Source organism: Acinonyx jubatus, chromosome A1, assembly GCF_027475565.1.
Source record: "Acinonyx jubatus isolate Ajub_Pintada_27869175 chromosome A1, VMU_Ajub_asm_v1.0, whole genome shotgun sequence".
Taxonomy (NCBI): domain Eukaryota; kingdom Metazoa; phylum Chordata; class Mammalia; order Carnivora; family Felidae; genus Acinonyx; species Acinonyx jubatus.
The window spans coordinates 210,109,696-210,135,139 of record NC_069380.1 but is presented as its reverse complement, the minus strand read 5'-3'; the positions used below and the strand labels follow the sequence as shown (position 1 = coordinate 210,135,139).

At 41.0% G+C, this 25,444-nt stretch overlaps 1 protein-coding gene across 4 annotated transcripts in view; it reads left to right on the top strand.

Annotated features, from left to right (window-relative positions):
* The window catches only part of NPR3 (natriuretic peptide receptor 3), a 91,924-nt gene that overhangs the window by 60,753 nt on the left and 5,727 nt on the right, over positions 1–25,444 (top strand). The window contains exons 4-8 of one of the 4 annotated variants that reach the window (XM_027075099.2): positions 1,253–1,388; positions 7,081–7,175; positions 8,540–8,675; positions 10,575–10,659; positions 11,696–17,220. In XM_027075099.2, the coding sequence (XP_026930900.1) occupies positions 1,253–1,388; positions 7,081–7,175; positions 8,540–8,675; positions 10,575–10,659; positions 11,696–11,807 (564 nt within the window). In that variant the 3' untranslated portion in view covers positions 11,808–17,220. Of the gene's footprint in view, positions 1–1,252; positions 1,389–7,080; positions 7,176–8,539; positions 8,676–10,571; positions 10,660–11,695; positions 17,221–25,444 lie in introns of those variants that run through there. The other 3 variants (XM_027075096.2, XM_053201678.1, XM_053201674.1) reach the window with 3 other exon arrangements.

The following is a 25,444-nucleotide window of genomic DNA, read 5'->3' as shown; positions in this document are numbered from 1 at the left end:
ACAAAAAACAGGACTCACCATCCTTAAGGATGAGATGAGGCCAAGTAGCACTGGACATTGAGCTGTGTTTTCTATGGATGTTTGTGTATTTGAACTAGGTGATGCAGGTCAGTTGTGGCTCTCTTCCTATGGGAACCTTTTCTAGGAATGAGGCATAGAATGCCTCCTCACAAAGACTTATGGTGGTCATCTGTGGAATGCCGAATTCATTCTGCTCCATGGCATTCCATTCTTGACAATTTCTCCTGAAATAAAAAGACTTGCTTTTGTGCGTGTGTGGTGTTTTTTTTTTTTTTTTTGTACTTTTATACAGAATTTGTAAGCTACTAAATTTCAAGGTTGTATTTTCTCATTTCATGTTCAATGGGTTTAAATATGGTATCTGAACTTTCAAATGATGCTTATTGAATGAAACAATGCTCAAAGAAATTAAATGACTTCCCCAAATTCACATGGAGCTTAAGTTTCTTGAGGGGAAGGGCTATCTTACTTAAGCCAGGACCTGGCTGGGATAAACCAATGGCCCAGCATATTTCCATTCCTGTCCTTAGAACTTGGGGTGGAGAGGGGTAGTCCAGAGGGTGAGTAGAGATGGTCAGATCCACAGGAACCAGTACAAACACAAACTGGAAAGAGAAACTGAGATGCCATTGCTGATGGAAGAGAGGACACAGATGCCAGGCAGGTAGGAATGGCAGTGCCCACAGATGCCAGGCAGGTAGGAATAGCACTCCTCTTTGAATCCTTAACACCAGCACTAGAGTAGGCTTTCAATAGTATCCAAACATGAATGAGTGAATCCCTACTGTTCTCTTAGTCAGTTTTATATTCAGAGCATGGAGAGATCATGGTGACTGATGGAGATGAAAACCTAAAGGGGGAGGTTGGACTTAGGCTGGCTTGAGGTAGAGAGTAGACGTGAGGAAGAAAGAAGGCACCCGTATAGAGGGAACTATGGGCAAGTGTGATGCACCTGGAATACGTAACCTCCTCAACAGGTACAATTTCCTTGACTTGTGTAATATCTTGTCTGCTCTCCAAATTCCTAAATGTGGGAAGGATTTTCCTCACTAAGCCAGTACCAGGAAAATCATGGCATGATTCTTGTTGGCTACACTTTGCCATCTCTGCCATTGCTTGTGAACCTTGAGTCTAACTTGTTAACCATTTGATTAACGTTGAATAACGTTCATTATTCATGAACGTTGAGTCATTGGTGTTTGGGCTCACCCAACTGGGGTTTCCTTTTCAGGTTAACATGTTTGTTGAAGGATTCCACGATGCCATCCTCCTCTATGTTCTGGCTTTACATGAAGTACTCAGAGCTGGTTACAGCAAGAAGGATGGAGGGAAAATTATCCAACAGACTTGGAACAGAACATTTGAAGGTGAGGATTTAGTCTATAAGATGACAACACTCTGTAGATGATCAAGCTGCTTCTTCCCTGGTTCTGTTTTTCTTTCTTACACCTATGGGACTTTGTCAGTTTCCTGTTTTCCTCAGCTGTAAAGTAAGGATAATATGTCAAGTTCAAACTACCTCACAGGCTTGTTGTGAAAATTAAATGAGATAAAGCTTGTGAAAGTGCTTTGAAAGAATCCCACTGAAACAGGAAGTACCTTGTCTCCTTTTGATTGTTAGATAACAACTCTATGCTTCTTCAAATTAAATTTGTCACAAGCCTTATTCACAACAAATAATTAGTTTGTGAAGAGTTCTGTGATCAGTTTTAAATGAAATAATCCCAGATACACATTCATCAATTTAATCATGGGTAGTTTGAGATTATAAGCAAGTCCAATCAAGCCCTCTGTTTTTATTTTATTTCTAAAATGGTGAATATCAGCTGTGGCTTTCTTTAGAACAGAGAAGTATATGAACCACAGCAAAAAAATGGCCCATAATCTCATCACTCAAGCAACCTCTGTTGACATTTAAAAATTGTACAAGAATGAGACTATTCTTGGCTGGAAAATTTAAACAGTACAAAAATGTACAAAATGAAAAGTGAAAGTTTTCCTTCCCACCCTAATCTCCTCTCCCTAATGTAACCACTATTAACAATTTCCTATGATTTAGTCTAAAAATATTTTGTGCCTTCTGCCAGCACATATGCATTTATATATCTTATCAAAAAAATTTATACAAAAGGAACCATGCAATGAATGTCACTCTTCCATCTCATCTTTTTTTAAAACTTGTATGTCAAGTAAAAAATTTTTCCATATGAGCACTCATAGATTCAGCACAGTTTAAAATGATGGTTCTATATTTTTCTACGATACGATTGTACAAGGATTTCTTTAATCAGTTTCCTATTGACGGATACTTCAGTTGTATACAGTTTTTGCTGTTATGCAAAATGCTATCTCAAGCATCTTACACATCTTGATGAATTTTTGTGAGTACATCCAATGGGGAATATTTCTAGTCGTGAGATATCTGGGTCCAAAAGTATGTTAGTGCCTTTTAAGGTGCATTAAATATTGCCAAATATCTTCCCAAAAGGTCTCCTGGTCTGAATTCTTGCTAATAGTGTATAGAATTCTGGTTTCCTTTCACTTCACTGGTAGTCTCAAAGAAGATTACCACGGGACTCAATGAGAATGACCCAGCTGCTGGAGCCTTGCAGATGTCAATTTTGCATTCATGCATCCATTCATTCATCAAATATTCCTGAGCACCTGCTATATGCTAGGCACTGTTCAAAGTGCTGAGGATTCAGCAGTGAGCTAAAGACCCTCCCTGCAATCAGCTGAGCTTTCCAGGTAGTGGAGGGAACTGGTGATAAACAAACAAACACACCATTTCAGGGGCAATAAAATAAAGCAGGGTAGGGAGATAGACAGTGACAGGAGGGGGTGGTGGGAGGACTGCTAGTTTAAAGAGAGTGGCTGGGGAAGGTCTCTGGCACGTTGAAGTTGAGTAGAGACCTGAGTAAAGTGAAAGAAATCATGTAGATGTTTAGGAGGGAACATTCCAGACAGAGCAGTGAACACAGAGACCTTGAGTGTATCTGGCGAGAGAGTGCTGAGTGGGCCCCCCGAAGAGCGAAGAGGCCTGTTGGGCTCAAGCACAGCACGTGAAGGGCAGTGTGATAGGAGCCACAGTCAGAGAGGGAGTGGGGGACAAATCACATGCATCTGGAAGCTGTGCTGGTGACTTTAGTTTGCACCCAGAGTGAGATAGAAAGCCACCAGAAAGTTTTGAGGGACATGATCTTTCTGAAGTCTTTAAAAGGAGTCCTTACGGGGACTATGTGGAAAATAAAGTATAGTATACTGATGGGTATCATTTAAAAACCACTGATATGGAGTACAGATTGCTGGACCAGGAGTTCAGGGAACCTGCATCCTAGCCACTGTCACAGTATTTTGGGCTTCTCTGTCATCCCCTGTATGAAGGAGTTGGACTAGCTGATGACCGACAAGAGCCCTTTCAGTCCTACATCACACTAACTCTTCATGTGAGCCCTTTCATACACTGCGCTATGCTTACATCTATTTGCAATTCAATTAATGAAATTTTTCAGCGATGGGAACAAGTACTGCCAAGTCTAGATTTGGAGCGCGCACGCTCACACACACACACACACACACACACACACACACATTCATTTGGGACTTCAATGCACTCCATTGCCTCATCCTGCCCTCGTTTATTAGGAATGGTAGGACAGTGCTGAGAGGTCAAGTTCCAGTTGTCTGGGCAGCAAATATGATGACAATTGGCTTTAGTTTCTCTGTGGTCGTTTTAGTGAATGTCACGTCTTACTTGACACTAGAGTAGCATCTATGTTAAGTTTAGACAGATTGTAGGACATGACAAACAAATAAGCCTCCAGGATTGTCTTGCTCAACTTGTGACTGCTTCAGTTGAGGAGCTGGAATCCAATCAGATAATTCAGGGGGCATATTAGGACAGAGTCAGATTTCCCAGAAGTTGTGCCCAATACACTGAGAAACTAGTGTGTGTGTGGACACAACCTTGGTAGGCCACATCCCATTTTTAGCTGTTCCTTACTACATGGTGTGGTCATTTGTTCTTGTTCTTCTGAAGGAGGTTGTTAAGGGAAGGGCAGGTGCCCACAAGGGCTGGAATTCAGCATTGTATAGAGGGCATGGACTAAATTTTCCCATAGGTCATCCTGATGCTTCCATTCTAGGGCGAGGTCTACACAGACAATATGAAATGAGTCCTAAAACAATCAACTATATAGTCGAGTCTAAACTTAGACTCTTATTTGTCCAGATATAAAGATAATTGAAGCCAGTGTAAGTTTTGGGCTTGAATTGTTTGGAAAGCCCATTTTATTTGCTAAACAATGATCAGTCTGAGGATAGCTCCCAAAAGAACTCTGAGAAATGGTCATTCTGTAAGTGACCATTAAATTGTTAAGGGAAAAATACTCTGGATGTTATTTGACAAATTTGGATTTCATTACTGTGAAACCAATGACCGTCTTTCAAGGCTCTCAATAAATGGCCTGGGAAGAAGCTGAATTTCCTCTCTGTGGGAGAGGTCAGAGTGACAAGGTAAATAGGACTGTGGCTCAAACCTTGAAGTCCACTACAGGCCAATGGAAATGAGGGTGGAAAGTCTCATTACTTATGTACAGGAAAATTCTGCTGTCAGCTTGACAATCTCACCTTATACACAATACTCTCAGGTGAAGTCTCACTTGCTAATTGGCCACCCTGAGGGTTCTCACCCCATTTCTTGGCAGAATTGTAATAGCTTAAAGTGTAATGAGGTCTTGGATTACTAGGGCCACCTTGTCTTATAAAATACTCTACAAAACCCTTAGCAGAACACATCTTTCTTTATAAACACCTCTGAACAGGATAACAAATAGTTTTGGATAGACAATATGTTTGGAGATAAATATGATGTTTTCAAAAGATTTTTAAAAATGTTTATTTACATTTGAGAGAGAGAGAGAGACTGAGCACGAGCAGGAGAGGGGCAGAGACAGAGGGAGACACAGAATCTGAAGCAGGCTCCAGGCTCCAAGCTGTCAGCACAGAGCCTGATTTCGGGCTTGAGCCCATGAACTGCGGGATCATGACCGAGCCGAAGTCGGATGCTTGAGTGAGTGAGCCACCCAGGTGCCCCAAGATAAATGATGTTTAAAAATGACATATGTGACTTAAACGTTGTATAGGCTGTCAAGAATAAACAAGTTTAAGATCGGTGTATCCTCTGTAACCGGCATATATTAGAAAGACAAAAAAATCAAGATGAATGGTAGCTCCATTCTGTTTGCGGCAAAGTAGACTGAAGTCTGGAAAAATCAGTGGGCCCTCAAACCATAACCAAAAGGACAGTAAACCCAAATACTTGCCCTCTCCAAACCACACTAGAGGATGGAACTTTCCCTTGGGATCCCTTTTCCCAGACATTCATTTTACTTCCAGAGAGAATCAAATCAATAGAAACACTAAGAATTACACTGAACTTTAACACAGTTTAAAATGAAAGAAAACAAATTGCCTTAGTTAATTAGAATGTGGCTGACCTATGCATTCTCTTGCTTAGTTAATGAAAATTACAGTATAGACATTTAATATCAACTAATGATACATATTCTCTTTTACTGATTAGCTGTCTAAGCCACTGTTGCTAGCCAAAGCAAATTGAAATCCTTTGTGTGGGCACTCAGGCTTTCCATGCTCTGGCCATCCTATGCCAGCCTTACGTCTCACTGCTTCCTTCCACATGCATGGGCCACCTACCCCAGAATGTCACAGTCCCTCTGGTTCCTTTCAGCTTCCATGACTTTGTAAATATGAACAAGGCTGGCCTTTCTGCTTAGAATACTGCTACTTCCTGATGGCTGCTTGTCTAAATCATGGATTTTACTAGTATTCCTATGAAAGATCTGCTCTTTTACTGAATCCTCCTTGAGTCTCCAACTGGATGTGCCAGCTCCTTTTCTGAGTGGTGTCGGCATGGTCAGATGCCCTCTCCCAGATTCCGGGCACAGTAGTGGTGGTATTCCAGGCACACTAACAGTAGAAGAAAACAACTAACTTCTTTTATACTTGTGGTGGAAGTGTTTTACCTGTTGTAGCTCATTTAATCTTCTCAACAGTCTCTTGGCTGAGAGGTACTAGTGTACCTCTTTTACAGTCCTGAAGGTGGAGACCCAGATGGCTAAGTCCTTGCCCAGGGTCACAGAGCTAGTAAATGTGAAAGCTAGGATTAAAATACATGCAGTCAGATTCCAGTGCGAACAAGTGAAATCCTTAGTCCAGGCTGCCCCTGTCTTGAGTGGGGAATGTGTCCAGTTCAGCACCTAGTAACGACCCAGAACTCATGTGGATAAACAACGAGTGACTTCATGTATCTATATGAGATGACAGATGTCAACTAAACTTACTGTAGTGATCATTTCACAATATACCCAAGTCAGACCTTTATGCTGGATGCTTGAAACTCATACAGTGAGGTATGTCAATTATAGCTCAATAAAACTGGGAAAACACCCCCAAAACAAAACACAATAAAATGAATTAATGAACACAAGTAGGGTGAAGACTAGCTCTTCTTTAGCTCTTGGCTCCCATGGCCTGTGAAGCAGGCCCTCTGCTCTCCTGTACATTGAGTGTGCCTATAGTGATGCACATCCACTGAGTCCTGGGCCTAGAATGACTTCTATAATGTTTGGCCAGTGATAACACGAACTCATGACAGGTCTAGGAGTGCACCACACCTCCAGCCTCTCTCTCTTTGCAGTTTTTGTTTGTTTTTAATTCATACAAGACTCTGGGATAAGCATGCTGCTTTCAGGATTAGCCTTAATCTTTTTTTTTTTTTCTAAACATATTCCCCAAAGAGGGTCATTTATTTCTTTTTCTTTTCATTTTTAAATGGAGAAATGTTAAGAATTTAGGAATGCAGACACAGATGAAATTACAATGTCTTTCCAAATGCCAACAAAAATGCTCAGAGTCTGATGAGCTTCCCTGTGGCATGAGTTTGTTTAAAAAATCCTGTCAATTCACTTTCTTGTTTTTGTTGGCAGACAGAGGCCTTTGAAGTCACTAACTTGGAGTTCTTCCCGTCTCATCCTCTAGGTATTGCCGGGCAGGTGTCCATAGATGCCAATGGAGACCGGTACGGGGACTTCTCTGTGATTGCAATGACAGACCCGGAGGCGGGCACCCAGGAGGTGAGCGAATGAGACTCTGCCTCGGCTGCTCCTTCTGCTTGTTGAGGTTCCAAGGAATGCATTTGTTCTGGTGTCCAAATAGCTGTCCCCAGAGCAGCCTCCAAATAAAAATGAGCTGGAAATCTAGGAGTTTCCAAGTAGAGAGGGCTCCCTTCTGGTTGAGGGGATCCTGGAAGATTTCAAGAAATGGTTCCATGTTTTTCCTGAGTGGGGAAATCCTGTTTCCAGTGGCCAAATGTGCTTCTTTGATGGCTCTCATCCAGGGTTGATGTTTCCATAGCACTTGATGTGACCCTGGCCTAAAGGGCTTGCTGCTTTTCTCTTAGTACACATATATGTGGCCTTTGTGGGAGGAGCAGAGCCAGCTGGACCTGACACTTGCTGCATGTACTGAATGATTTTTCACCCTTGGAGTGGCCTGAGTCTCATGTGCATTCTAGTCTCTCCCTCTCTAAGGGGAGGATAGTAATAGTCTATTATGGGCTCGCTGTGAAGTTAAAGTACTTGGGACATGCTCCGTACATGCCAGTGATTGTTGTATTTTGGTGATTATCTAGAATTCTTTTCACTATGACATGAGCTAGCCTGTGAGAGCTTGCTGGCCCTCCTTCAGAAGACAGAAGGGGAGATGTCACAGGCCACTCAGGAGCAGTGTGCTGGTGCCCAGGAAAAAAAGAGAAACAGATCCTGAGAACCTGGGTGGGAAGGTACTTCTAGGTCAGGGCCCAGGTAGCTGATGGAACATCTGTTTGAACCAGGAACCGTGGGTGAACCTTGAAGTGAGCATCAAAGAAAACTGAACCAAGTGAAAAAAAAGTTGTCTGGAAATGGGGTGCAAATGGGATAAATTCAGCAGAGAGGAGAATGTAACTCTCGAAATCAGGGAATAATCTTCCAAACAGAGGAGGGTGAAACAGGATGTTCCTAAAAGATACTTTTGACCCTTTATGTGCCCAGCTAAATGAGTGGTATGAGGCTGTGTACCTGGACTGGCTTAATCTGGGTATGAGATGCCTGACTCTCTCCCACATCCCTAAAAGTAACTGGGGCCTTACAAAGGGCTGCCTGTGTGTGGGCTGCTCTGTGGCAGACGGGTCAAGCAGCACCTCCTCGGATGAGCAAGGGAAGAGCCATGAGTTCCAAGATTATTGTTTTCTGTGTAACCACTTTCCTGCCATGGGGAGCCACAGTTCTCCCTCAATTATGCCTCCTTTGAAAGCACCATCAGTGACCACAAATCCTGACTTACAAAGTCCACAAAAACACATCATTATAGTCAGTGTCACAGGGGAGCCCACCCTATGCCTCCTTTGGAAACAGATAACTTCGACCTTTCAGTTTGCATGTTTTCTGCTTTTACGTAGGTTATTGGTGATTACTTTGGAAAAGAAGGTCGTTTTGAAATGCGGCCGAATGTCAAATATCCTTGGGGACCTTTAAAACTGAGAATAGATGAAACCAGAATCGTGGAGCACACAAACAGCTCTCCTTGCAAATCATGTAAGTTTAGAGACTTAACTTGTGCTGTGTTTCACCATCTTTAATGTCAGTGTTATGCAAGTTTAAAAGACAGATGTTCTCTAGGAGCTCATGTTCTGAACGTTCAGCTTTCTTTTTCCGATGTGGTAAAACCCAGGGGAACAGTTCACGAACTGGCACCCCACCTTCACCAGAGGTTTCTAGGTCTTTCTTCTCTTTCATCTTTTCCCAAAATGCTAGATGACTTCTCCCTATTACTCCATCTCTTACTATGTATAATCTCTTAGCATCTGGCCTTGCTAGTTGGGGAAAATAAAAAGATCAAATAGTAAATGTGTAGCAAGTCTCAGTCTGATCTTCAGAGTTTGTTGGTACCTTCCTACCCCTCAGACTTAAACACTCCCAAATTTACAAATTAGCAAATAAGTGTAAAATATATTATTCATGAGAAGCCTTGTCATAAAGATAGAAGCAAGTGGACATTCTTTTATTTTTAATTAAAATTTTTTAGTGTTTATTTATTTTTGAGAGAGAGAGAGAGAGCACGAGTGGGTGAAGGGCAGAGAGAGAAGGAGACACAGAGCACAGAGCCTGATGTGGGGCTTGAACCCATGAATCATGAGATCATGACCTGAACCAAAGTCAGATGCTTACCTGACTGAGCCACCCAGGTGCCCCAGCAAATGGACATTCTTTTTTTTTTTTTTTAATTTTTTAACATTTATTCATTTTTTGAGAGACAGAGAGCACAAGCAGGGGAGGGGCAGAGAGAGGGGGAGACACAGAATCCAAAGCAGGCTCCCGGCTCTGAGCTGTCAGCACAGAGCCGATGCAGGGCTTAAACTCATGAAATGCGAGATCATGACCTGAGCTGAAGTCGGACACTTAATGGACTGAGCCACCCAGGGGCCCCACAAGTGGACATTCTTATAAGGAGCTTACAAATAGGAGACTGTTGGAAATCATTGCTTTAGAGAGACCCTTGATAAGCTAGTGAGGGAGAACCAAGTGAATATTGATCTTTCAGGCCAGTTGGTCACTTTAGGCTAATGTATTTATGCTTATTATTTTGGGTCCAGCCTTCAAACCATGTTATTTATGTATATGCAATAATTACAGGGAGGAGTAGGGCAGAAGTGTGTTAAGAACATTCTCTGGAGTTACTGGACATGGGTTTGAAATCCCACCCTTGTCACTTACTGGTTTTGTGACCCTAGGAATATTCCTTTACCTCTTTAAAACTCAGTGTTCCCATATGTAAAATGAAAAAAATGCGCCCAACTCTTAGAGCTGTTCAGAGGATTAAATGAGATAATGCATTAAAGGCTGACACTATACTGTTTATATAAAGCTAGCTTTTTGTCATGTTTATATAATAACTGGGACACTACTGAATTTGATTGTTTCAAGTTGTTATTCCCATCTTTGCAAAGCTATATAGGACATTTTGACATGAAACTCTGGCTCTGGTGAGAGAACATCTAAAAACAGAATATTAACCCAGTGCATTTTTCACCAAATCTTCTAGCACTTTGAAGTGTCATCATCCATCTGTGAAAGTAAGATGTGCTGGGTCAGTCCCATGGTCTGTCCAGTTGTCTTCTCTGACTATGAACTCAGTGTGGATGTGTCTAAAACTTCAGTCCTTGTGCTCCTCAGATACTTTTGGAACCTGCTTTTTCTCATTGTTCTCACTCTTTTCGAGTGGTATGTTCGTCCATCTGGTCCTTTCTTAAATGCTTCTGAAGCTTTGCGCTTAGCAAACAAATGAAGGTGCAGGATCCCCTAGAAAATCTTTCTTAAAAAAAGGGAAAATTTGCCTCAAGTGGGAAATTGAGATACACCTTCCAGTGAATGAAACTTGAGACATTTCTGTTTCTCAAAATGAACTCTGATTATCTATGTTTCTTTTTTAAGCAGGTGGTCTAGAAGAATCGGCAGTGACAGGAATTGTTGTGGGGGCCTTACTAGGAGCTGGTTTGTTAATGGCCTTCTACTTTTTCAGGTGAGAACTGTTTTTATCAAGTTTTAAAATTCACTCTCCTTTATTGCCCTTGTCACTTGCCTTTGCACAGTCCTCCCTATGACTTGTCTATATCTTGCTCTTACCCCCAAAGCATGGTGGTTAAAAGAACTAAGCTGTTCTTCTGTGATGGTCTTTGTGACCCTGGTGGTTTGGTGATCAGTGGGTTAGCATACTGGGTAGTGGGTCAGGCTTTCTGTTGCATCCCCCTGTCGGCCACAGAGCCACTGCTATCCTTTGATCACAAATATTCTGGCACAAATTCCTACTACCCACCAAATGTGTAAGTAGAGAGGGAATGTAGACAAAGGAGAAACAACTTCCCTATTCTTAAGCTTCCTCCAATTCAGAAATAGGTGTCTGAGTTCACCTTCTGAAGAGGAGGAGGTGGCCCTTAATCTACACTCTCAGGCTGGTGTGTGCTCAGTTTGGAGAATCCATGTGCTTAATTATCACTGTGGTTAAGCCCCAAAGCTTGTAAACTTGTAATATTTATGTGTGTTCAAGATACTGATAGTCCCAAATGGTGAGGGCGATTCATTCCTTTGTAATCTTTGGTGATTGAGTTTGTGGATTATTCTCATGTCATTAGACCAAGATTTCTTCATTTCTGTATGGAAATTTAACTCTGGGTGTATGTGATTCTTTGTGGGAACAATTGTATTCCTGTTCCTTTGGTCACAGTATACTTAGTCTGATCTTTATCTAGGGCACATCCTGGGAGTTAGGGAGAGCTTCTGTGGCAGAACAGACAAGACTTAACCCACAAGGCACCCAGGGAAAAAGGGGGAGGTTTGTTCTATGGCATTTCAGAAAGCATGCCAATTTTCCTCCTTGAAGAAGTGCATAATGCCTTGGGGCACACAGCTTTAATCTCTGACCAGGGTTTCATATTCTGTCACTTCTCATTTATCAACCCAAACCCAGATGTCCCTTGAGGGCATTCTTTGTAAGAGAAACCATAGTATTTTGTAGCCAACTGAGGTTTTATTACTGCATTCACTTTCCCTTTACCCAGGAAGAAATACAGAATAACCATTGAGAGGAGAAGCCAGCAAGAAGAAAGTAATGTTGGAAAACATCGAGAGTTACGGGAAGATTCCATCAGATCCCATTTTTCAGTGGCTTAAAAGAAAGCCTTTTCTTTTGCCCTGAGATTCTTTAAGGAGATAGATGGGATGAAAGACATCAATGGAACAGAAGGGGCGCTCTTGAAGAACTCATTCTTTTAAGCAGTTAGTCATTTTGTTGTATAATTTCTTTAGAAGCTCAGGAACTGTTATTAATCACCATATGCCTCCTGGCCTTTCATCTCATGACAAACAAATATGAGAATATAACATCACTCTGTTTAAATAGTCATACTGTTTCAGGGCCTATGATTAGATTTATGTTTTGAAAATGCAATGTCTCCATATCTTGATGGCTTTTGGGGACATTTCACATAAGGCTACAATGTGTGGTTTTCTTAAATGAAATGTTTTATAGCTAGAATAAAATCATTTTTAAAGTAGAATATTCTTGGAAAGAATTTAACATCCAAAAAGAAGAAAATGTAATGAAAAATCTCAAGGTTGGAAATACAGCATTCCTTTTTCTAGTGCTGCTGGATGGATTTGAGGTTGAGGAATGCTCTGTCCAATGTATATATTCAGGTCCTGATGTCATATCTTGAAAAAGGATTTCCTGCCTGTCTCCTTCAGTGTCTCATAAAAGCTATTCTGGAAAGTTGTAACTATTAATAAGATAAGAGGATTTATATAAGAAAGGCAAATCTAAAATGTTTCATTTTTTAATGTAAAAAAACCCTATTTCACACTAACATTTTATTTTTAGGTATTTTTAATCTTATATTTTGCTATTAGAAAATGTGTCTATTTTTTCATTTTGAAGATTGAATTTCACTTATATTTTAAAAGCATGGGTAAAGTGTACCACAAAACAACGATGATGAAAGATGCTTCTCTTTTTCTCTGTTTCCCTCTTGCCCTTGGTTATAGCCAAATGCCAATTGCTGCTTTAATTACAGAGACCTAGAATTGTATTCAGATCACAGACTCTACAGGAGTATAACAATTTACCTGTTTTATTTTTTATTATTATTTTTTTAATATGAAATTTATTGTCAAATTGGTTTCCATACAACAACAATTTACCTGTTTTAAATGCAAGTTATTTTCAGGATGGACCTCTTCCGGTTCTGGTCAAATGATGAGTTTCAAGATAAAGGGTGGAATTTATTGGAATTAAGTATGGTTTAAGGCAGCCTTTTCCCTCAAGAACAACTTTATAAAGAGTATTAGAATTTAACAGTAAGCACAGAGATGATAAATTTAAAAAATGCACACATGACGTTTTACTAAAATTCAGTGATGTTTTGGTTAAAAGAGGGAATCTAGATAGCTTTTATATTCCTTTTTAGTTGATTCCACAAAGCTTAATAGTCATCCGCTAATAACCCGTGTAATGGTGGGTTATGGGTGTATATGTAAGGGATTTGAACAGAGTTGAATAGGTATTTGCCGAATACCTACTTTGCACCCAATACTCTGCACAGAGGTTTAAACTCAGGTTGCCATTTTTGCTTATAATTTATGGAGAAAACAGTGAGAGAAGAATAGGAAGTTGCCAGATTAGTGTACCATCTTGTAATTATGTCACTAGGGGCTTTCCTCAATAACATTTTGAACATCTGGAAAATAGTTTTAAAAATTATCTTAATGACTATAAAAGACCATGTATAGAGAGGAAAATAGAGGAGTTAGAATAATTCCTTGGTAGTGATGGAGGTCGTAGTTGACACAGGTAATAGTGGAGGCGGAGAGAGTGAAAGCTGTGTGTCTTGGAAGCTGGCCGAGGTTGCTTCCCAGGAGGAGTCTGCCTCTGTCACTCCTACTTCAACCGGCCAATGGATTATTTCAGTGAATGAATTATTTCTGTATAAGGCATATTTTCCCTCCACGTTTAAAAAATAGGATTCAGGCAGTTGGAGAGCACATAACAGAATGAGCTATGATCAACCGAAATGACTATACTGTAGTTCTCCATAGTGGATGTGAAGGAAAAAGTGCTGACTTCAAAAAAAGATGGAAAAAGAAGGCAAGAAATGCAAGCTCCAGAAATTCCAATGTAGGAAGAGAGTTTGGGAGGTATAATCTAGAAAAGCAAAACATTTAACAGCTCAGGACTCCTTAAAGTGAAAACATAATGGAAGGTTTGCGTCTATCTTATTTTCGTGAATTGAGAGCTTATTTCTCTCTAATTTTTATTTTTCAATGATATTTTCAATGTATTTTAGAGATATTCATTTTATACCATCTCGTGTTCGTAAAAAAAAATTAAATTTCAAGCCTATGTGCTTATTACAGGGGAAAAATCACTCTACCTGGTTGTAGTCTTTGGGTATAAATGTTTCTAACCTTTCTGGAATTTATATAGGGGCCCATTAACTCTAACATTTTTAAAGCAAATATCTTTTATTTCTACTTCAAGTAGTAGAATAGTTCTAAACTTAATATTTTACACCCAGATAAAATGGTAGAATTGAGATTTTGAGTCTTTTAAATGTGGCGGAACAAATCATGAGGTTTCTCGTATGTGCATGCCATTCTCTTCCAATCTTAAAGCAGTTCTTTCTGATTGCTTCTTTACATGTCTGGTTTCACTTCTTTCCTCCTTGAAATCATCCATGTGTTACCAAAACTCTGTTAAGTTTTGAAAACTCTATTATGTTGGAAAACTTTGCTAAAAGTATAGATGTTTGGCCCAAGCTTACCCTGGGTTAAGACCTCTGGAAATTATAATTTGGGATTTAAGTTCCTAAGTGCTAAACAGCACCTTTGACAACTAGTCATTCATACTCCACCAGAAGCCACATATCATACAGTAAAATGAGTAAGGCTTTAGTTCTTAAATCACTCTATAAATTTTTACCCTGAAATCTAGGGTGTTCAGATTTCAAAAGGGAAACTTCATCAGTATTTTTCATCCGGACAAACAAGCTGATGTTTATATAGGTCAGAATGAGTATATACTTTCTGTATATACTTATGGTGTTGGAAATAAGTATAGGTTTTATGGTCATCATTGTCACCTTCTTAGGGATTTTCCCCCCCCGGACTCAAAAATAAAAGCCTTCTCCAGATGATCATTTCTATCCAGAAAGAAATTTCTGTATAGAGTGCATATTTTCCCCCAGGCTGATCACAGATTCCATGAGGAAGCCCCTACAGCATTACATTTCTCCGAACTGTCAGCTTGTCCCTTTCCTGAACTACATACATGGTTCCATAGGCTTTAAAATAGTTTGGTTATTTTTTTATTTATTTTTTTTTTTTACATTTCAGATGCTATATTTAGTGGAGGGAGAAGAGAAAGGCATGGAAAGATAATGCCCGTTTCTCCTCTTCTCTAAAATTCAGATTTTTACTTTAACTCACAGGCTTCTAGAGTTAGCTTATTCCAGGTACCTGTGTCCCCCTTTTCCCTAATTTACCACTTTCCTTCTGGTTGGTACTGATTTTGGAAGTGTAAGATATGCCATTGGCAGGGAAATTAAAGCTATTGTATAGACCTCATACAGTGACAATTCAGAAAGTCGTTTCTGTGGCATCACCACCTTCTTGTGAGTGAGTATACTGGGCTATTTGTGGAAGTCTGTTTAGGACGCCAAGTAAAATATTATACCACCAGTATTAAGGGGGTGTTTATAAATTGAAAGGAATGCGGACCTATGTTTCTTGGGACACAAAGAACCCAGATCCTGAGTGGATACAGGATAAAGCCAAACACCAACCAAAATCAGGCCTCTCGATCTGTATTTCATGGGTTTTGTTTAGTTATGCCCTGTTGGTTAGTGCTTCATGGAGAAGCTGAAAATGGGCTGAATTTCTTCTTCACTGGAACAAACTGAAACTGTCTGAAAACATGGAATATGTTTTGGGGGCAGTGCAGAAGCATAGGAAATGAGAAGGTGCTGTTCAGAAGGATCTGTTTCCTTTTCAGTTGATCTTTAAACTACAGAATACCCAGTAGTTTAGCCCATCTTCAATAGCCAGACTCAGCAAGAAGCTTGGGACACACCCAGCAAGAAAAGTCAAGAGTTTGATCCTCCGAAAGAAACAGAAGAGGGTGGCATTGCAAGCTGCCACTGTCTTTACCACCCCTTTCTCCCCTACTCCCTCTGCCCACCCCTCCACCATCCATCATGGCTCCAAAGATGCATCGGCATCTTGCCCATGCAGGTAGAGACTTGAGTAGGACCTCTGCACTTCCTCAGAGGGAAAGAAGAGAAAACAGTGCTGCCTATAAGAATGTAGCTGGCTTTGGATCGAACCCTATGCTGACTTGACCACACATGCTCTCGGGGCAGTTCAAGCCTGTGATGTGCGTATATTCCAACAAGCCTGGCTTTGGTTTTCAGCATGTAGATCTCACAAATGTCTCTTGCAGGCATATCCCACAGCTAGACTCTAGGATTAAAATGACTTTCAAAGAGTGCTGGATTGGAGTTTGTTCAAATTTTTCATTAACCACTAACGTTAATTCATACCAAAGGGAAAGCAATTCTAAACCAGCTGATGCTGTTAATGTTCATGTTGTAAACTACTTCAAACACGGTGAAAGGGTTTCAATGGGAGCTGAGTCTCGGAAGTAAAAATCTGTATGTTATAATAGCTCTTTGATGTATCAGGTGTGGAATGATTTCTAGGGGAAAGATTTGAACAAGCAAAATTAAGAGTTAGCAGAGATGCTGTTGCTTTGATTCACATGTTTAAAGATCTAAATTTTATGCATAGGAATAAAGGGCCCTTCCACCAAGGGTGTAAATCATAACATAGACTACCAAATTTTGTTTGCTAGGGGAACAAAGCTGTCATACAATAATTGGGCAGAAAATGTTGAGAAAGAGGAAAATTTGGATTTCAAAACCAGATACTCTATTTATTATTTAATGCCGACATCTGACAAAGTTCAGTGTGGTGTGTCTTACTTATAAGACAGTGATAAGGCGCTCCCAATAACATGCAGATGCTGTGAGTTTGCAGACTTTTTTGCTGGGTCCTGGGAATCTGAGCTTTGTGTCCTGTGTGTGGTGAATGGTTGAAACCAAGAGGACATGGAACAGACACTGTGGAGGATTGCTTTTGTAGCCTTTGCCTTCTGGGCCATTTATTACTCATTGTTATCTTAAATATAGGACTACCAACCAATGTAAATCTACCATGAGGGTGGTAGAAAAGTAAAATAAGAGCTGCACAAGCTACATACAATTTATTATTCTAATGTAAGTAGAACTATCTGCATATAATGTGATTTAATTTATTGTTTTGTGTGGAAAATGAAAGTTAATGACTGTGGATATAACCCCTGTTTTGTATAATATATTTTTATTTCTGGTGCAAACTGGTCATTTAGAGTATCTACTTCATTTGGTGTTTGGATATAAATATGTATGTTCTTGTAAATGTTTCTATTAAGCAAGAATGCCACATGCTCACACTATAACAATGGTGTTCTCATTAAAAATACATCCCACAGAAACTTTTTCCTGTTTATAATTCAACCAACATACACTGCACATATCCATATTCTCTGGGGACTTTGTTTTCCTAGGGGGAGTTTAAGTAAAGATCAATTAGTAGATGTGATGAATTGTACTGCTTGAATGGTACCCATGAAAGAACTCAAGAATTTCTGCCCAGCAAAGGGAAATTTATAGAAATAAGAAAAAAAATTACTATTATTTTACTTTTTTATATTTTGTTATATATAGAAAGAGAGATAGCATGAGTCGGGGAGAGGGGCAGAGGGAGAGAGTGTCCCAAGAAGTCTCCATGCTCAGCGTGCAGCCTGACACAGGGCTTGATCCCACAACACAGGGATCATGACCCAAGCCAAAATCAAGAGTTGGATGCTCAACCAACTAAGCCACCCAGGTGCCCTAAGAAAACAATATATTATAATGAGTGGTGAGCCTTGAATTGGAGGGTAAGGGAAGAACCCTTCAGAAATCCTATTACCTGCATCTCTACAGCTTGAGAACACCACACAGCTACACAGTTGGCCTCACTGACTCCTATTGCCCAGTTTGAAGAGGTCCCAAGTCAGTTTTGTCACTAGAGAGTTCTTCAGGTTCTGGTGTACTCATTAGACTGAGGAGATTTAAGCATCTCTAGTTTCCTCAAGGTTGTAAAAAGCTGCTTCATTACCTGGAAAATTACTTATGGTTTGTTTTAAGCCAGAGCACCACATAGTGATTTCCCTGGTCTTCCTGCTCCTACCACTGCCATGGAGTCCCCTGACAGCACCACGAATGCCACTCATACTGGGGGCTCGCGTTTGAGAGGATTCTGAGCCGGATGCTGATTCTGGGCTGGAGGTTGGAGTGGGGGCTGGGGGAAGGGTGTGGAAGGGCAAGCCAGAAATGAAGGGTGGGGCCAGGAAACCTCCAGGAAACACAGGCTGTCTTAGTCCACTCAGGCTGTCATACCAAAAATACCAAAGACTGGGGGTCTGAACCAACAAATTTATTTCTCACAGTTATGGAGGCTGCAAGGCCAAGATCAAGATGTCTCCCAATGTGGTTCCTGGCGAGGGCTTCTCGGCTTATAGATGGCCGTCTTCTTGCCGTATCCTCACATGTCCTTTCCTGGGTGCATGTGTGCACAGGGAGATAGGCAGATAGAAATGTTGGGAAGCTGGAGCTAGTGTGCTGAATTGACAACATGCAGAATCTGATCTGATGAATGAGGAGGCACAAGGCACCTACACAGGGTTGGCAGCTAGCTCCCTTAGCATCAGAGCTCGCACTTTGGGGAAGTAAGAACCCTGGGGTTATTTTGATTGAAGGCACAGTTTCAATATACTCACAGAGAGGGAGTAAAGTCACATTTATTACTTACCAATCCCAGGAATGGGTGTGTGTGGGGCAGGTAATGCAATGATAGAGATAGAAATAGAGAGGTAGACAAGTAGAGAGGGAGAGGGGCTCTCTCATGTTTGTTCTTTTTTAAATTATTTTTTAATGTTTATTTATTTTTGAGACAGAGACAGAGTGTGAGCGAGGGAGGGGCAGAGAGAGAGGGAGACACAGAATCTGAAACAGGCTCCAGGCTCTGAGCTGTTAGCACAGAACCCAATGTGGGGCTCGAACCCACGAACCACGAGATCATGACCTGAGCCGAAGTCAGGTGTAACCGACCGAGCCACCCAGGCGCCTCTCTGGTGTCTCTTCTTATAAGGACACTAATCCTATTAGATCAGACCCCCACCCTTGTGACCTCATTTCCAAATAGAGCCACACCGGGGGATTTGAACTTCAACATATGAATTTTAGGGGGGAATACAAATATTCACTCCATAATGTACAGAGTATTCCTAGTGTTTTCCCATATCACCCTGGGGACCACCCTGGGGACCTGGGCCTTCTTGAATCTCCATCTTGTGTATTACCTCCTCCTCCCTCTCTGAACTTCTTCATGCATATGCAACTTCCCACGAATGGCCAAATATGCTTCATCACTGTGGCTAGTGGGGGCTATGTTCTCCAGAGGAGCTCTACGGAGCTCCAAACACCATTGATTTAGTACCACACTCTTTCCCTAATGCTAAATCATGGGCTTCTGGAGTTGACAGAAATAGGACTACTAATAGGAGAGGTACCAATGGCTGTGTTTTTTTTAAAGAATAGCAATTTAAAAAATCATCTATTAACACCAAACTAGAAGTAAGGAAAAGAATTCCATTTGCAGGCTTTGTGCATCCCTGAGCATCGTTAGCTGCTGAAGCTGTATCATTCCCATTTCATAGATGAGGACACTGTTGGAGCCAGGTTATAACCCGGCTCCGTTCTTGTGACTTGCACCCTGTGGTGAGTGGGATTGTCATAGTCCCAACCTCACAACTGCTGTGAAGGCTTAAAACTTAGAACCCTGCCTGGCATAGAGTGAAGCATTCAGTAGGACAATTACGATACTCTCCTGTTGCCCTGGATAAGGGGACAAAGCCCCCAGCTTGTCATTTTTGAGGCCTTTCAAGACAATTTGGCTTGGTGACAAGTAGCCCTGCCCTGCTGTAGGAAGAGATGACAGTAAGGAGGAAGAGGTCCCTCTTCTGTACATTGGCCCCCATCCAAAGGGGCCAGACAAGGGCCAGTGTGGGCCAGTGACAGCCCTCAGAGGGCCAGAGAAGTTTCATTCAAATCTGCTTTCTCCTCGGGGTGGAGGCGCCTGCTGGCCTAGCGCATCAGCACTGTCACACACCTGCTTTCTTGCCCTGGCTTATCAGAACCTCTAAGAACTGAAGAACCTAGCATTCCTAAGAACTGCTCCCTGGACGTCATTACCCTGGGGCAATCATGCTATCAGCTGTCATCTGTCAGAGCAATGCCTGCCCTCCCCCCAATATAAAAGACCCTCATGGGTCCCGAAGAACATCTTTCCCACCAGTGCCTGACCTCAGTCCAAGTCTCTCCTGGGAATTCTGGGATTTTGCAGCACCTCATAAAGGTGTTAGTGGGTGGGTGGGGAGATTGCATAGTGTAGACAAAAGGGATTCTTATTCCACTGCTACTCCAGTGGGCCAAGAGAGACCAGGCATCAGGCAGGCTGGTAGAAGATGATTGCATCAAAGCCCTGAAGTTCCTAATACCTATAGGGGTACCTCCCAGGCCCAGGGACACCAGAGACCAGAATAGAGACAACACCTCTCTTCCAGAAGGGCTTCCGATAGTTCAGAATGAGGGTCAAGTAAGACAGGTCTGGGAGACTGCATTCCAGGCTGTGTCACCCCCTCCTTATCCTGTAGTGTGGTGGCCAGTGCTGGGTGCTCTCCATGGAGGGTTTGAAAAAGAACCAGCTATGCAGGAGAGATTTGTGCTCCTCCAGCAGGAGCGTCCTGGGTGGTGTCAAAGGTATTTTATGCTTTTAGGAAAAAATCCAACAAAAGACTAACTAAATGAAACTTGTCACCTGGTGTCTTAACTGTATGCCCCTCATAACTGTTCTCAGTATTTAATGAAGAATGAGAAAGAGTCTGTGCCCTTCTCAGTTCAGTAACAGTAGTGAGCTATTGAGAGCTCTTTGCATGCCAAGAGACCTATGCACCTTAAATGGGTTAAGCACCATAAATGGGCTGAGCACCTTAAATAGGTTCATTTTCTGAACAATGTGTCAGTGTCACTCCTATGAAGTTCCTATGACACACTATCCATGTGTCACTCTTATGAAGTTCGACTACGGTCACTTTAAAAGTGTGTAAATGGAGGCACAGAAAGGTTAAGTAACTTGCCCAAGTCCTCCCAGCTACCAAGTAGCAGAGCTGGGGTTTGAAGTCAGGCTGTTTCTAGACAATGACCATGCCAAACCACTTAGGCCAGTAGAGTGGTCATTTTTCATCTTCTGTAAGTAGACCTGGCTTCCTTTTTATCACCTTTCACATCCAGTCAGATTCTCATCCATCTCTCCCTGTCCATCTTCTCTGCCACCAAACAAGGCCTTTATCACCTCAGCCTCAAAGTAGTGGAGAGCAGCCTCCCAACTCCTCAACTCCCCCCTTTTCCTCCTTCTTTTCACTGCCGCCATGTTGGTCTTCCTAAGATGCTGCTTTGACAACGTCACTGTCTTGCTCAGTAACCTCTAATGAGCTTCCCTCTTCCCCATCAGATTCCACACCCGCCTCTGGTGTTCACAGCTCTACACCCTCAGTCTGGCTTTACTGTCTTACTAGTGGCAGGTCCTTAGGTTCAAATTGTGCTGAATTTGACTTCCTCAAACTGATTTCCTTGTCACACACAAAACATTCCTCACACTTTCCTGACTGCAACTTTTTATCCCTTTTGTTCCTCCTGCCGGGAAAACCCTTGGCTTTCTAGTCGGGTCTGTTTTTCACCCGATGGTTCATACCTGCTGCTCTGCAGACCTCCCCGGCCACCCTGGCTTCAGGTGAGCTCTCCCTCATTCTGGGGCATTTATTGTCTCAGTGATTATGATTGGAGTCTCTGCAGATGCATTCTGTTTGGACAGCTAGTGTTTGCAGAAAGAAAAAAAAGGAATTTTAATGCCTTTGATGGGGCAAATACTCTCTAATTTGCTGGGAGCCCTCCACTCCCAGTGTTTTTACATCCAGCGTTCTTCACTAATTTACATCAGGTTTTGGGGCTTGCACTCTGTCTGTTTTGAACAACCTTGTAGCTTTGTCCCATCTCTTCAGTCGCCACCTTATTTATCCTTTTAACATTATAACTTCCACACTGCTGGTCTTCAAAGAATTCCCTGAAACTTTTCTTTCCTTTTATCTTCTTTGTCAAGTACTAAGTATTCCAAAATAAAACATTTCCTGCACCAGGGGAATTATTACCCAAAGAAACTCTGTATAGTTTTTGTAAGGTTAATACTCCATGATGTTTCTGCTTTGTGAAATTTTGTTAAAACTTAGATTTTCTCAAATGGCCTGCTTAAATCTCTGTGTTTTTGTAAACTAGCTGTGGGGGTCTCAGCAAACCACAGGACTTTGTTTGCCTCAGTTTGCCCCTTGGTACAATTAGGAGAATAATAAGTCATTTGAAGGGTTCAAGTGGTTCCTGATATGCAGTGGCAGGTCAACAAATGGGGTTGCTACTATTTTAGCACCTCAAGTTCTTGGGCTCCTAGTGTCAAGATTGGCCCATAACTGTGGCCCTGGGATCTTTCTTGTATGTGACCTTGTGTGTGGTAGATTCTATCTAGTCCTTAACTTCATTTCATAGATGAGGACCCTGAGGTGTGCACAACGTTGTGGGTGGGAGGTTCCCAGCAGAGAGAAGCAATGATGGCTCACACTGGTGGCATCAAACTTCCCAGGACCCTCCAGGGCCAAACTATCTCATGCAGTCCCTGCCACAGCCCTGTGAGGCAGGCACTGCGATCATCTCTGAGACAGAGTCTTACACCTTGCCCTGGTCACCCAGCCAGGAGATGACAAAGCCAGGGAGTGAAATACGGCAGTGGCCACAGTAACAACATGAGATTAGTGTTGTTCACACCCTAAGTATACCTAGATGACCCTCAAAGACCCTCTCACCTTTAATCCTCTGTCGCATACTGCCCTATCAGACATTGATCGTGATGATAAGAAAAAGATGCTACCTTTACAGCAGAATTTAGGACTGCTGCTCAGAGGTTTCCATGTCACATCTTCAGGATGGTTGTCTGTCCAGGAAGTGTTAGCAGTTTGTGCTTTAATAAGAAAAATAAGGACAATAATAGGGAAATGTTCATAAACACTAATTGACTGAATATATAAAGCTTTGTTTGGCTTTTTTTTCCCCGTGAGATTACAACTATGATTTTGTGTCTGAGCTGTGAGAATACATTTTCTATCATCAAATGGTAGTGATAACAGTGGTCCCCCCACCCCCCGCTTTTATGTCTTTACTTGACAGAATTAAACATTGGTAAATGATAGTTGAAATTATGAAATCCATCAGTCTGGAGACATTAGTCTGTTGTCTGATGGGATTACATAATGTCTGCTTGTTTATTCACTGTAACCTGAGAATAGATCCTGGGCCACGCTTCCCCCTTGTTGTATCTCAGTGTCTTAGAGATATCCATCTGTTTAGTAAATCTTTGCTGGCTGATTCTATTAGAGGCCACACAAACTTGTGTCCACCCCAGATTCCTAATAGTTTATCTTTGTCTTCCTTGAGAGATCTCTCACATTCTGACTAGTTGAGTGATTAACAGGCTATTTTTAAACCAAAACTACTGGCAAAATAGACATCTCATGCCTCTTCAAAGGTTTTCATAACTGTTTCTTAAAACCAGCCTCCAGTGTTAAACTTTTAGTTAACAGGCAGCTCCTATAGTGAAACAGAGCACTAATTAAACTTTTAGTTAACAGGCAGCTCCTATAGTGAAACAGAGCACTAATTATCGGCTTATTATAATAACAACAATAGTGATAGTGATAATAATGCAACAATACACTTGAAACGATCATGCTGAAACATTTTTTTCTTACTCTATTAAGCATTTTCTATCTGCTTAAAATTTTTTTCTTGAAAAATTTGAGTATAGTTGACACACAATGTTGCATTAGTTTCAGGCCTACTGCATAGTGATTCAACCTTTCTATATCTTATGTTGTGTTCACCCCAAGTAGTCCCCGTTTGTCCCCATACAACATCGCCACAGTATCATTGACTATATTCTCTGTGCTATGCCTTTTATTCCTGTGACTCACTCATTCCATAACTGGAAGCTGGTGTTTCCCACTCCTCTTCACCCATTTTGCTCATCCCTTTACCCCCATTTCCTGTGACAACCATCAGTTTGTTCTCTGAATTTACAGGTCAGATAACGCTTTTTGTCTGTTTATTCATTTGTTTTGCTTGTTAGATTATGAGTGAAATCATATGGTATTTGTGTTTCTTACTTAGTGTATCCTCCAGAAAAGCACACTGAAACATTTTTTTTCTTTTTTGAAACATTTTTTTTTTCTTACTTTAAGCTTTTTCTAGCTGCTTTGACTTAAGAGAAAAAAAGAAAACCCCCCGAAGCCAAAACCCTGTATATTAGTCTGGATGCTTTTTTTGCATTTTATTCTTAATTTCTACCCATCCAAGATCCTGTATCTTCTCATTCAAGTAAGCCTTGGCCCAAAAGCTTTCTTAGATCTTATTTAAGAATTAATTGTCATTCTCTGGTTCATCTCTGTCATATAAAGAAAATATGTGTGGAGTTGTGCTGGAGTTGTTTGTACTAGCTTGTGAAAACAATTTATTATAGTTTCAGAAACTTTGTGAGCTGGTTAACAAAGTCATTCTTCAAAGCTAAGTTATATAAGCTTACAATTAAATTCATTTTATTAAAAACAATGGTAATAAATACTCAAAATTTCACTTTCAAATTATTTTGCTATTTTCTATGCATTTGAGAGTATTTACATCTATTCTATCTGTAAGGTATCTGTATGGAAATATAAAATAATCACGTAACACACTGTACATCTCTCCTTAGCTCCACATTCAGTGACATCAGCTTGAAATTGGTCATGTTTTTCCATTTCTTTTTATCTTTTTCAATTTCCTACATAAGTTTTCTATGGTTTTCAGCATACAGATTTTAACATCTTTGGTTAAGTTCATTCCTAGGTATTTTATGATTCTTGGTGCAATTGTGAATGAGATCAGTTTCTTTATTTGTCTTTCTGTTGCTTCATTATTAGTGTATAAAAATGCAACTGATTTCTGTACATTGATTTTGTATCCTGCGACTGTGCTAAATTCATGTATCAGTTCTAGGAGACTTTTGGTGGAGTCTATCGGGTTTTCCATAATAATGTCATGTCATCTGCAAAAAGTGAAAGCTTGACTTCATCTTTGCCAATTTTGATGGCTTTGGTTTTCTTTTGTTGTCTGATTGCTGATGCTAGAACTTCCAACACTATGTTAAACAACAGCGATGAGAGTGGACAGCCCTGTCGTGTCCCTGATCTCAGGGGGAAAGCTCTCAGTTTTTCCCCATTGAGGACGATATTAGCTGTGGGCTTTTCATAAATGGCTTTTATGACGTTTAAGTATGTTCCTTCTATCCCGACTTTATCGAGGGTTTCTTTTTCTTTTAAGAAAGGATGTTGAATTTTGTCAAATGCTTTTTCTGCATTGATTGACAGGATCATATGGTTCTTATCTTTTCTTTTACTAATGTGATATATCACATTGATTGATTTGCAAGTACTGAACCAGCCCTGCAGTCTAAGAATGAATCCCACTTGGTCATGGTGA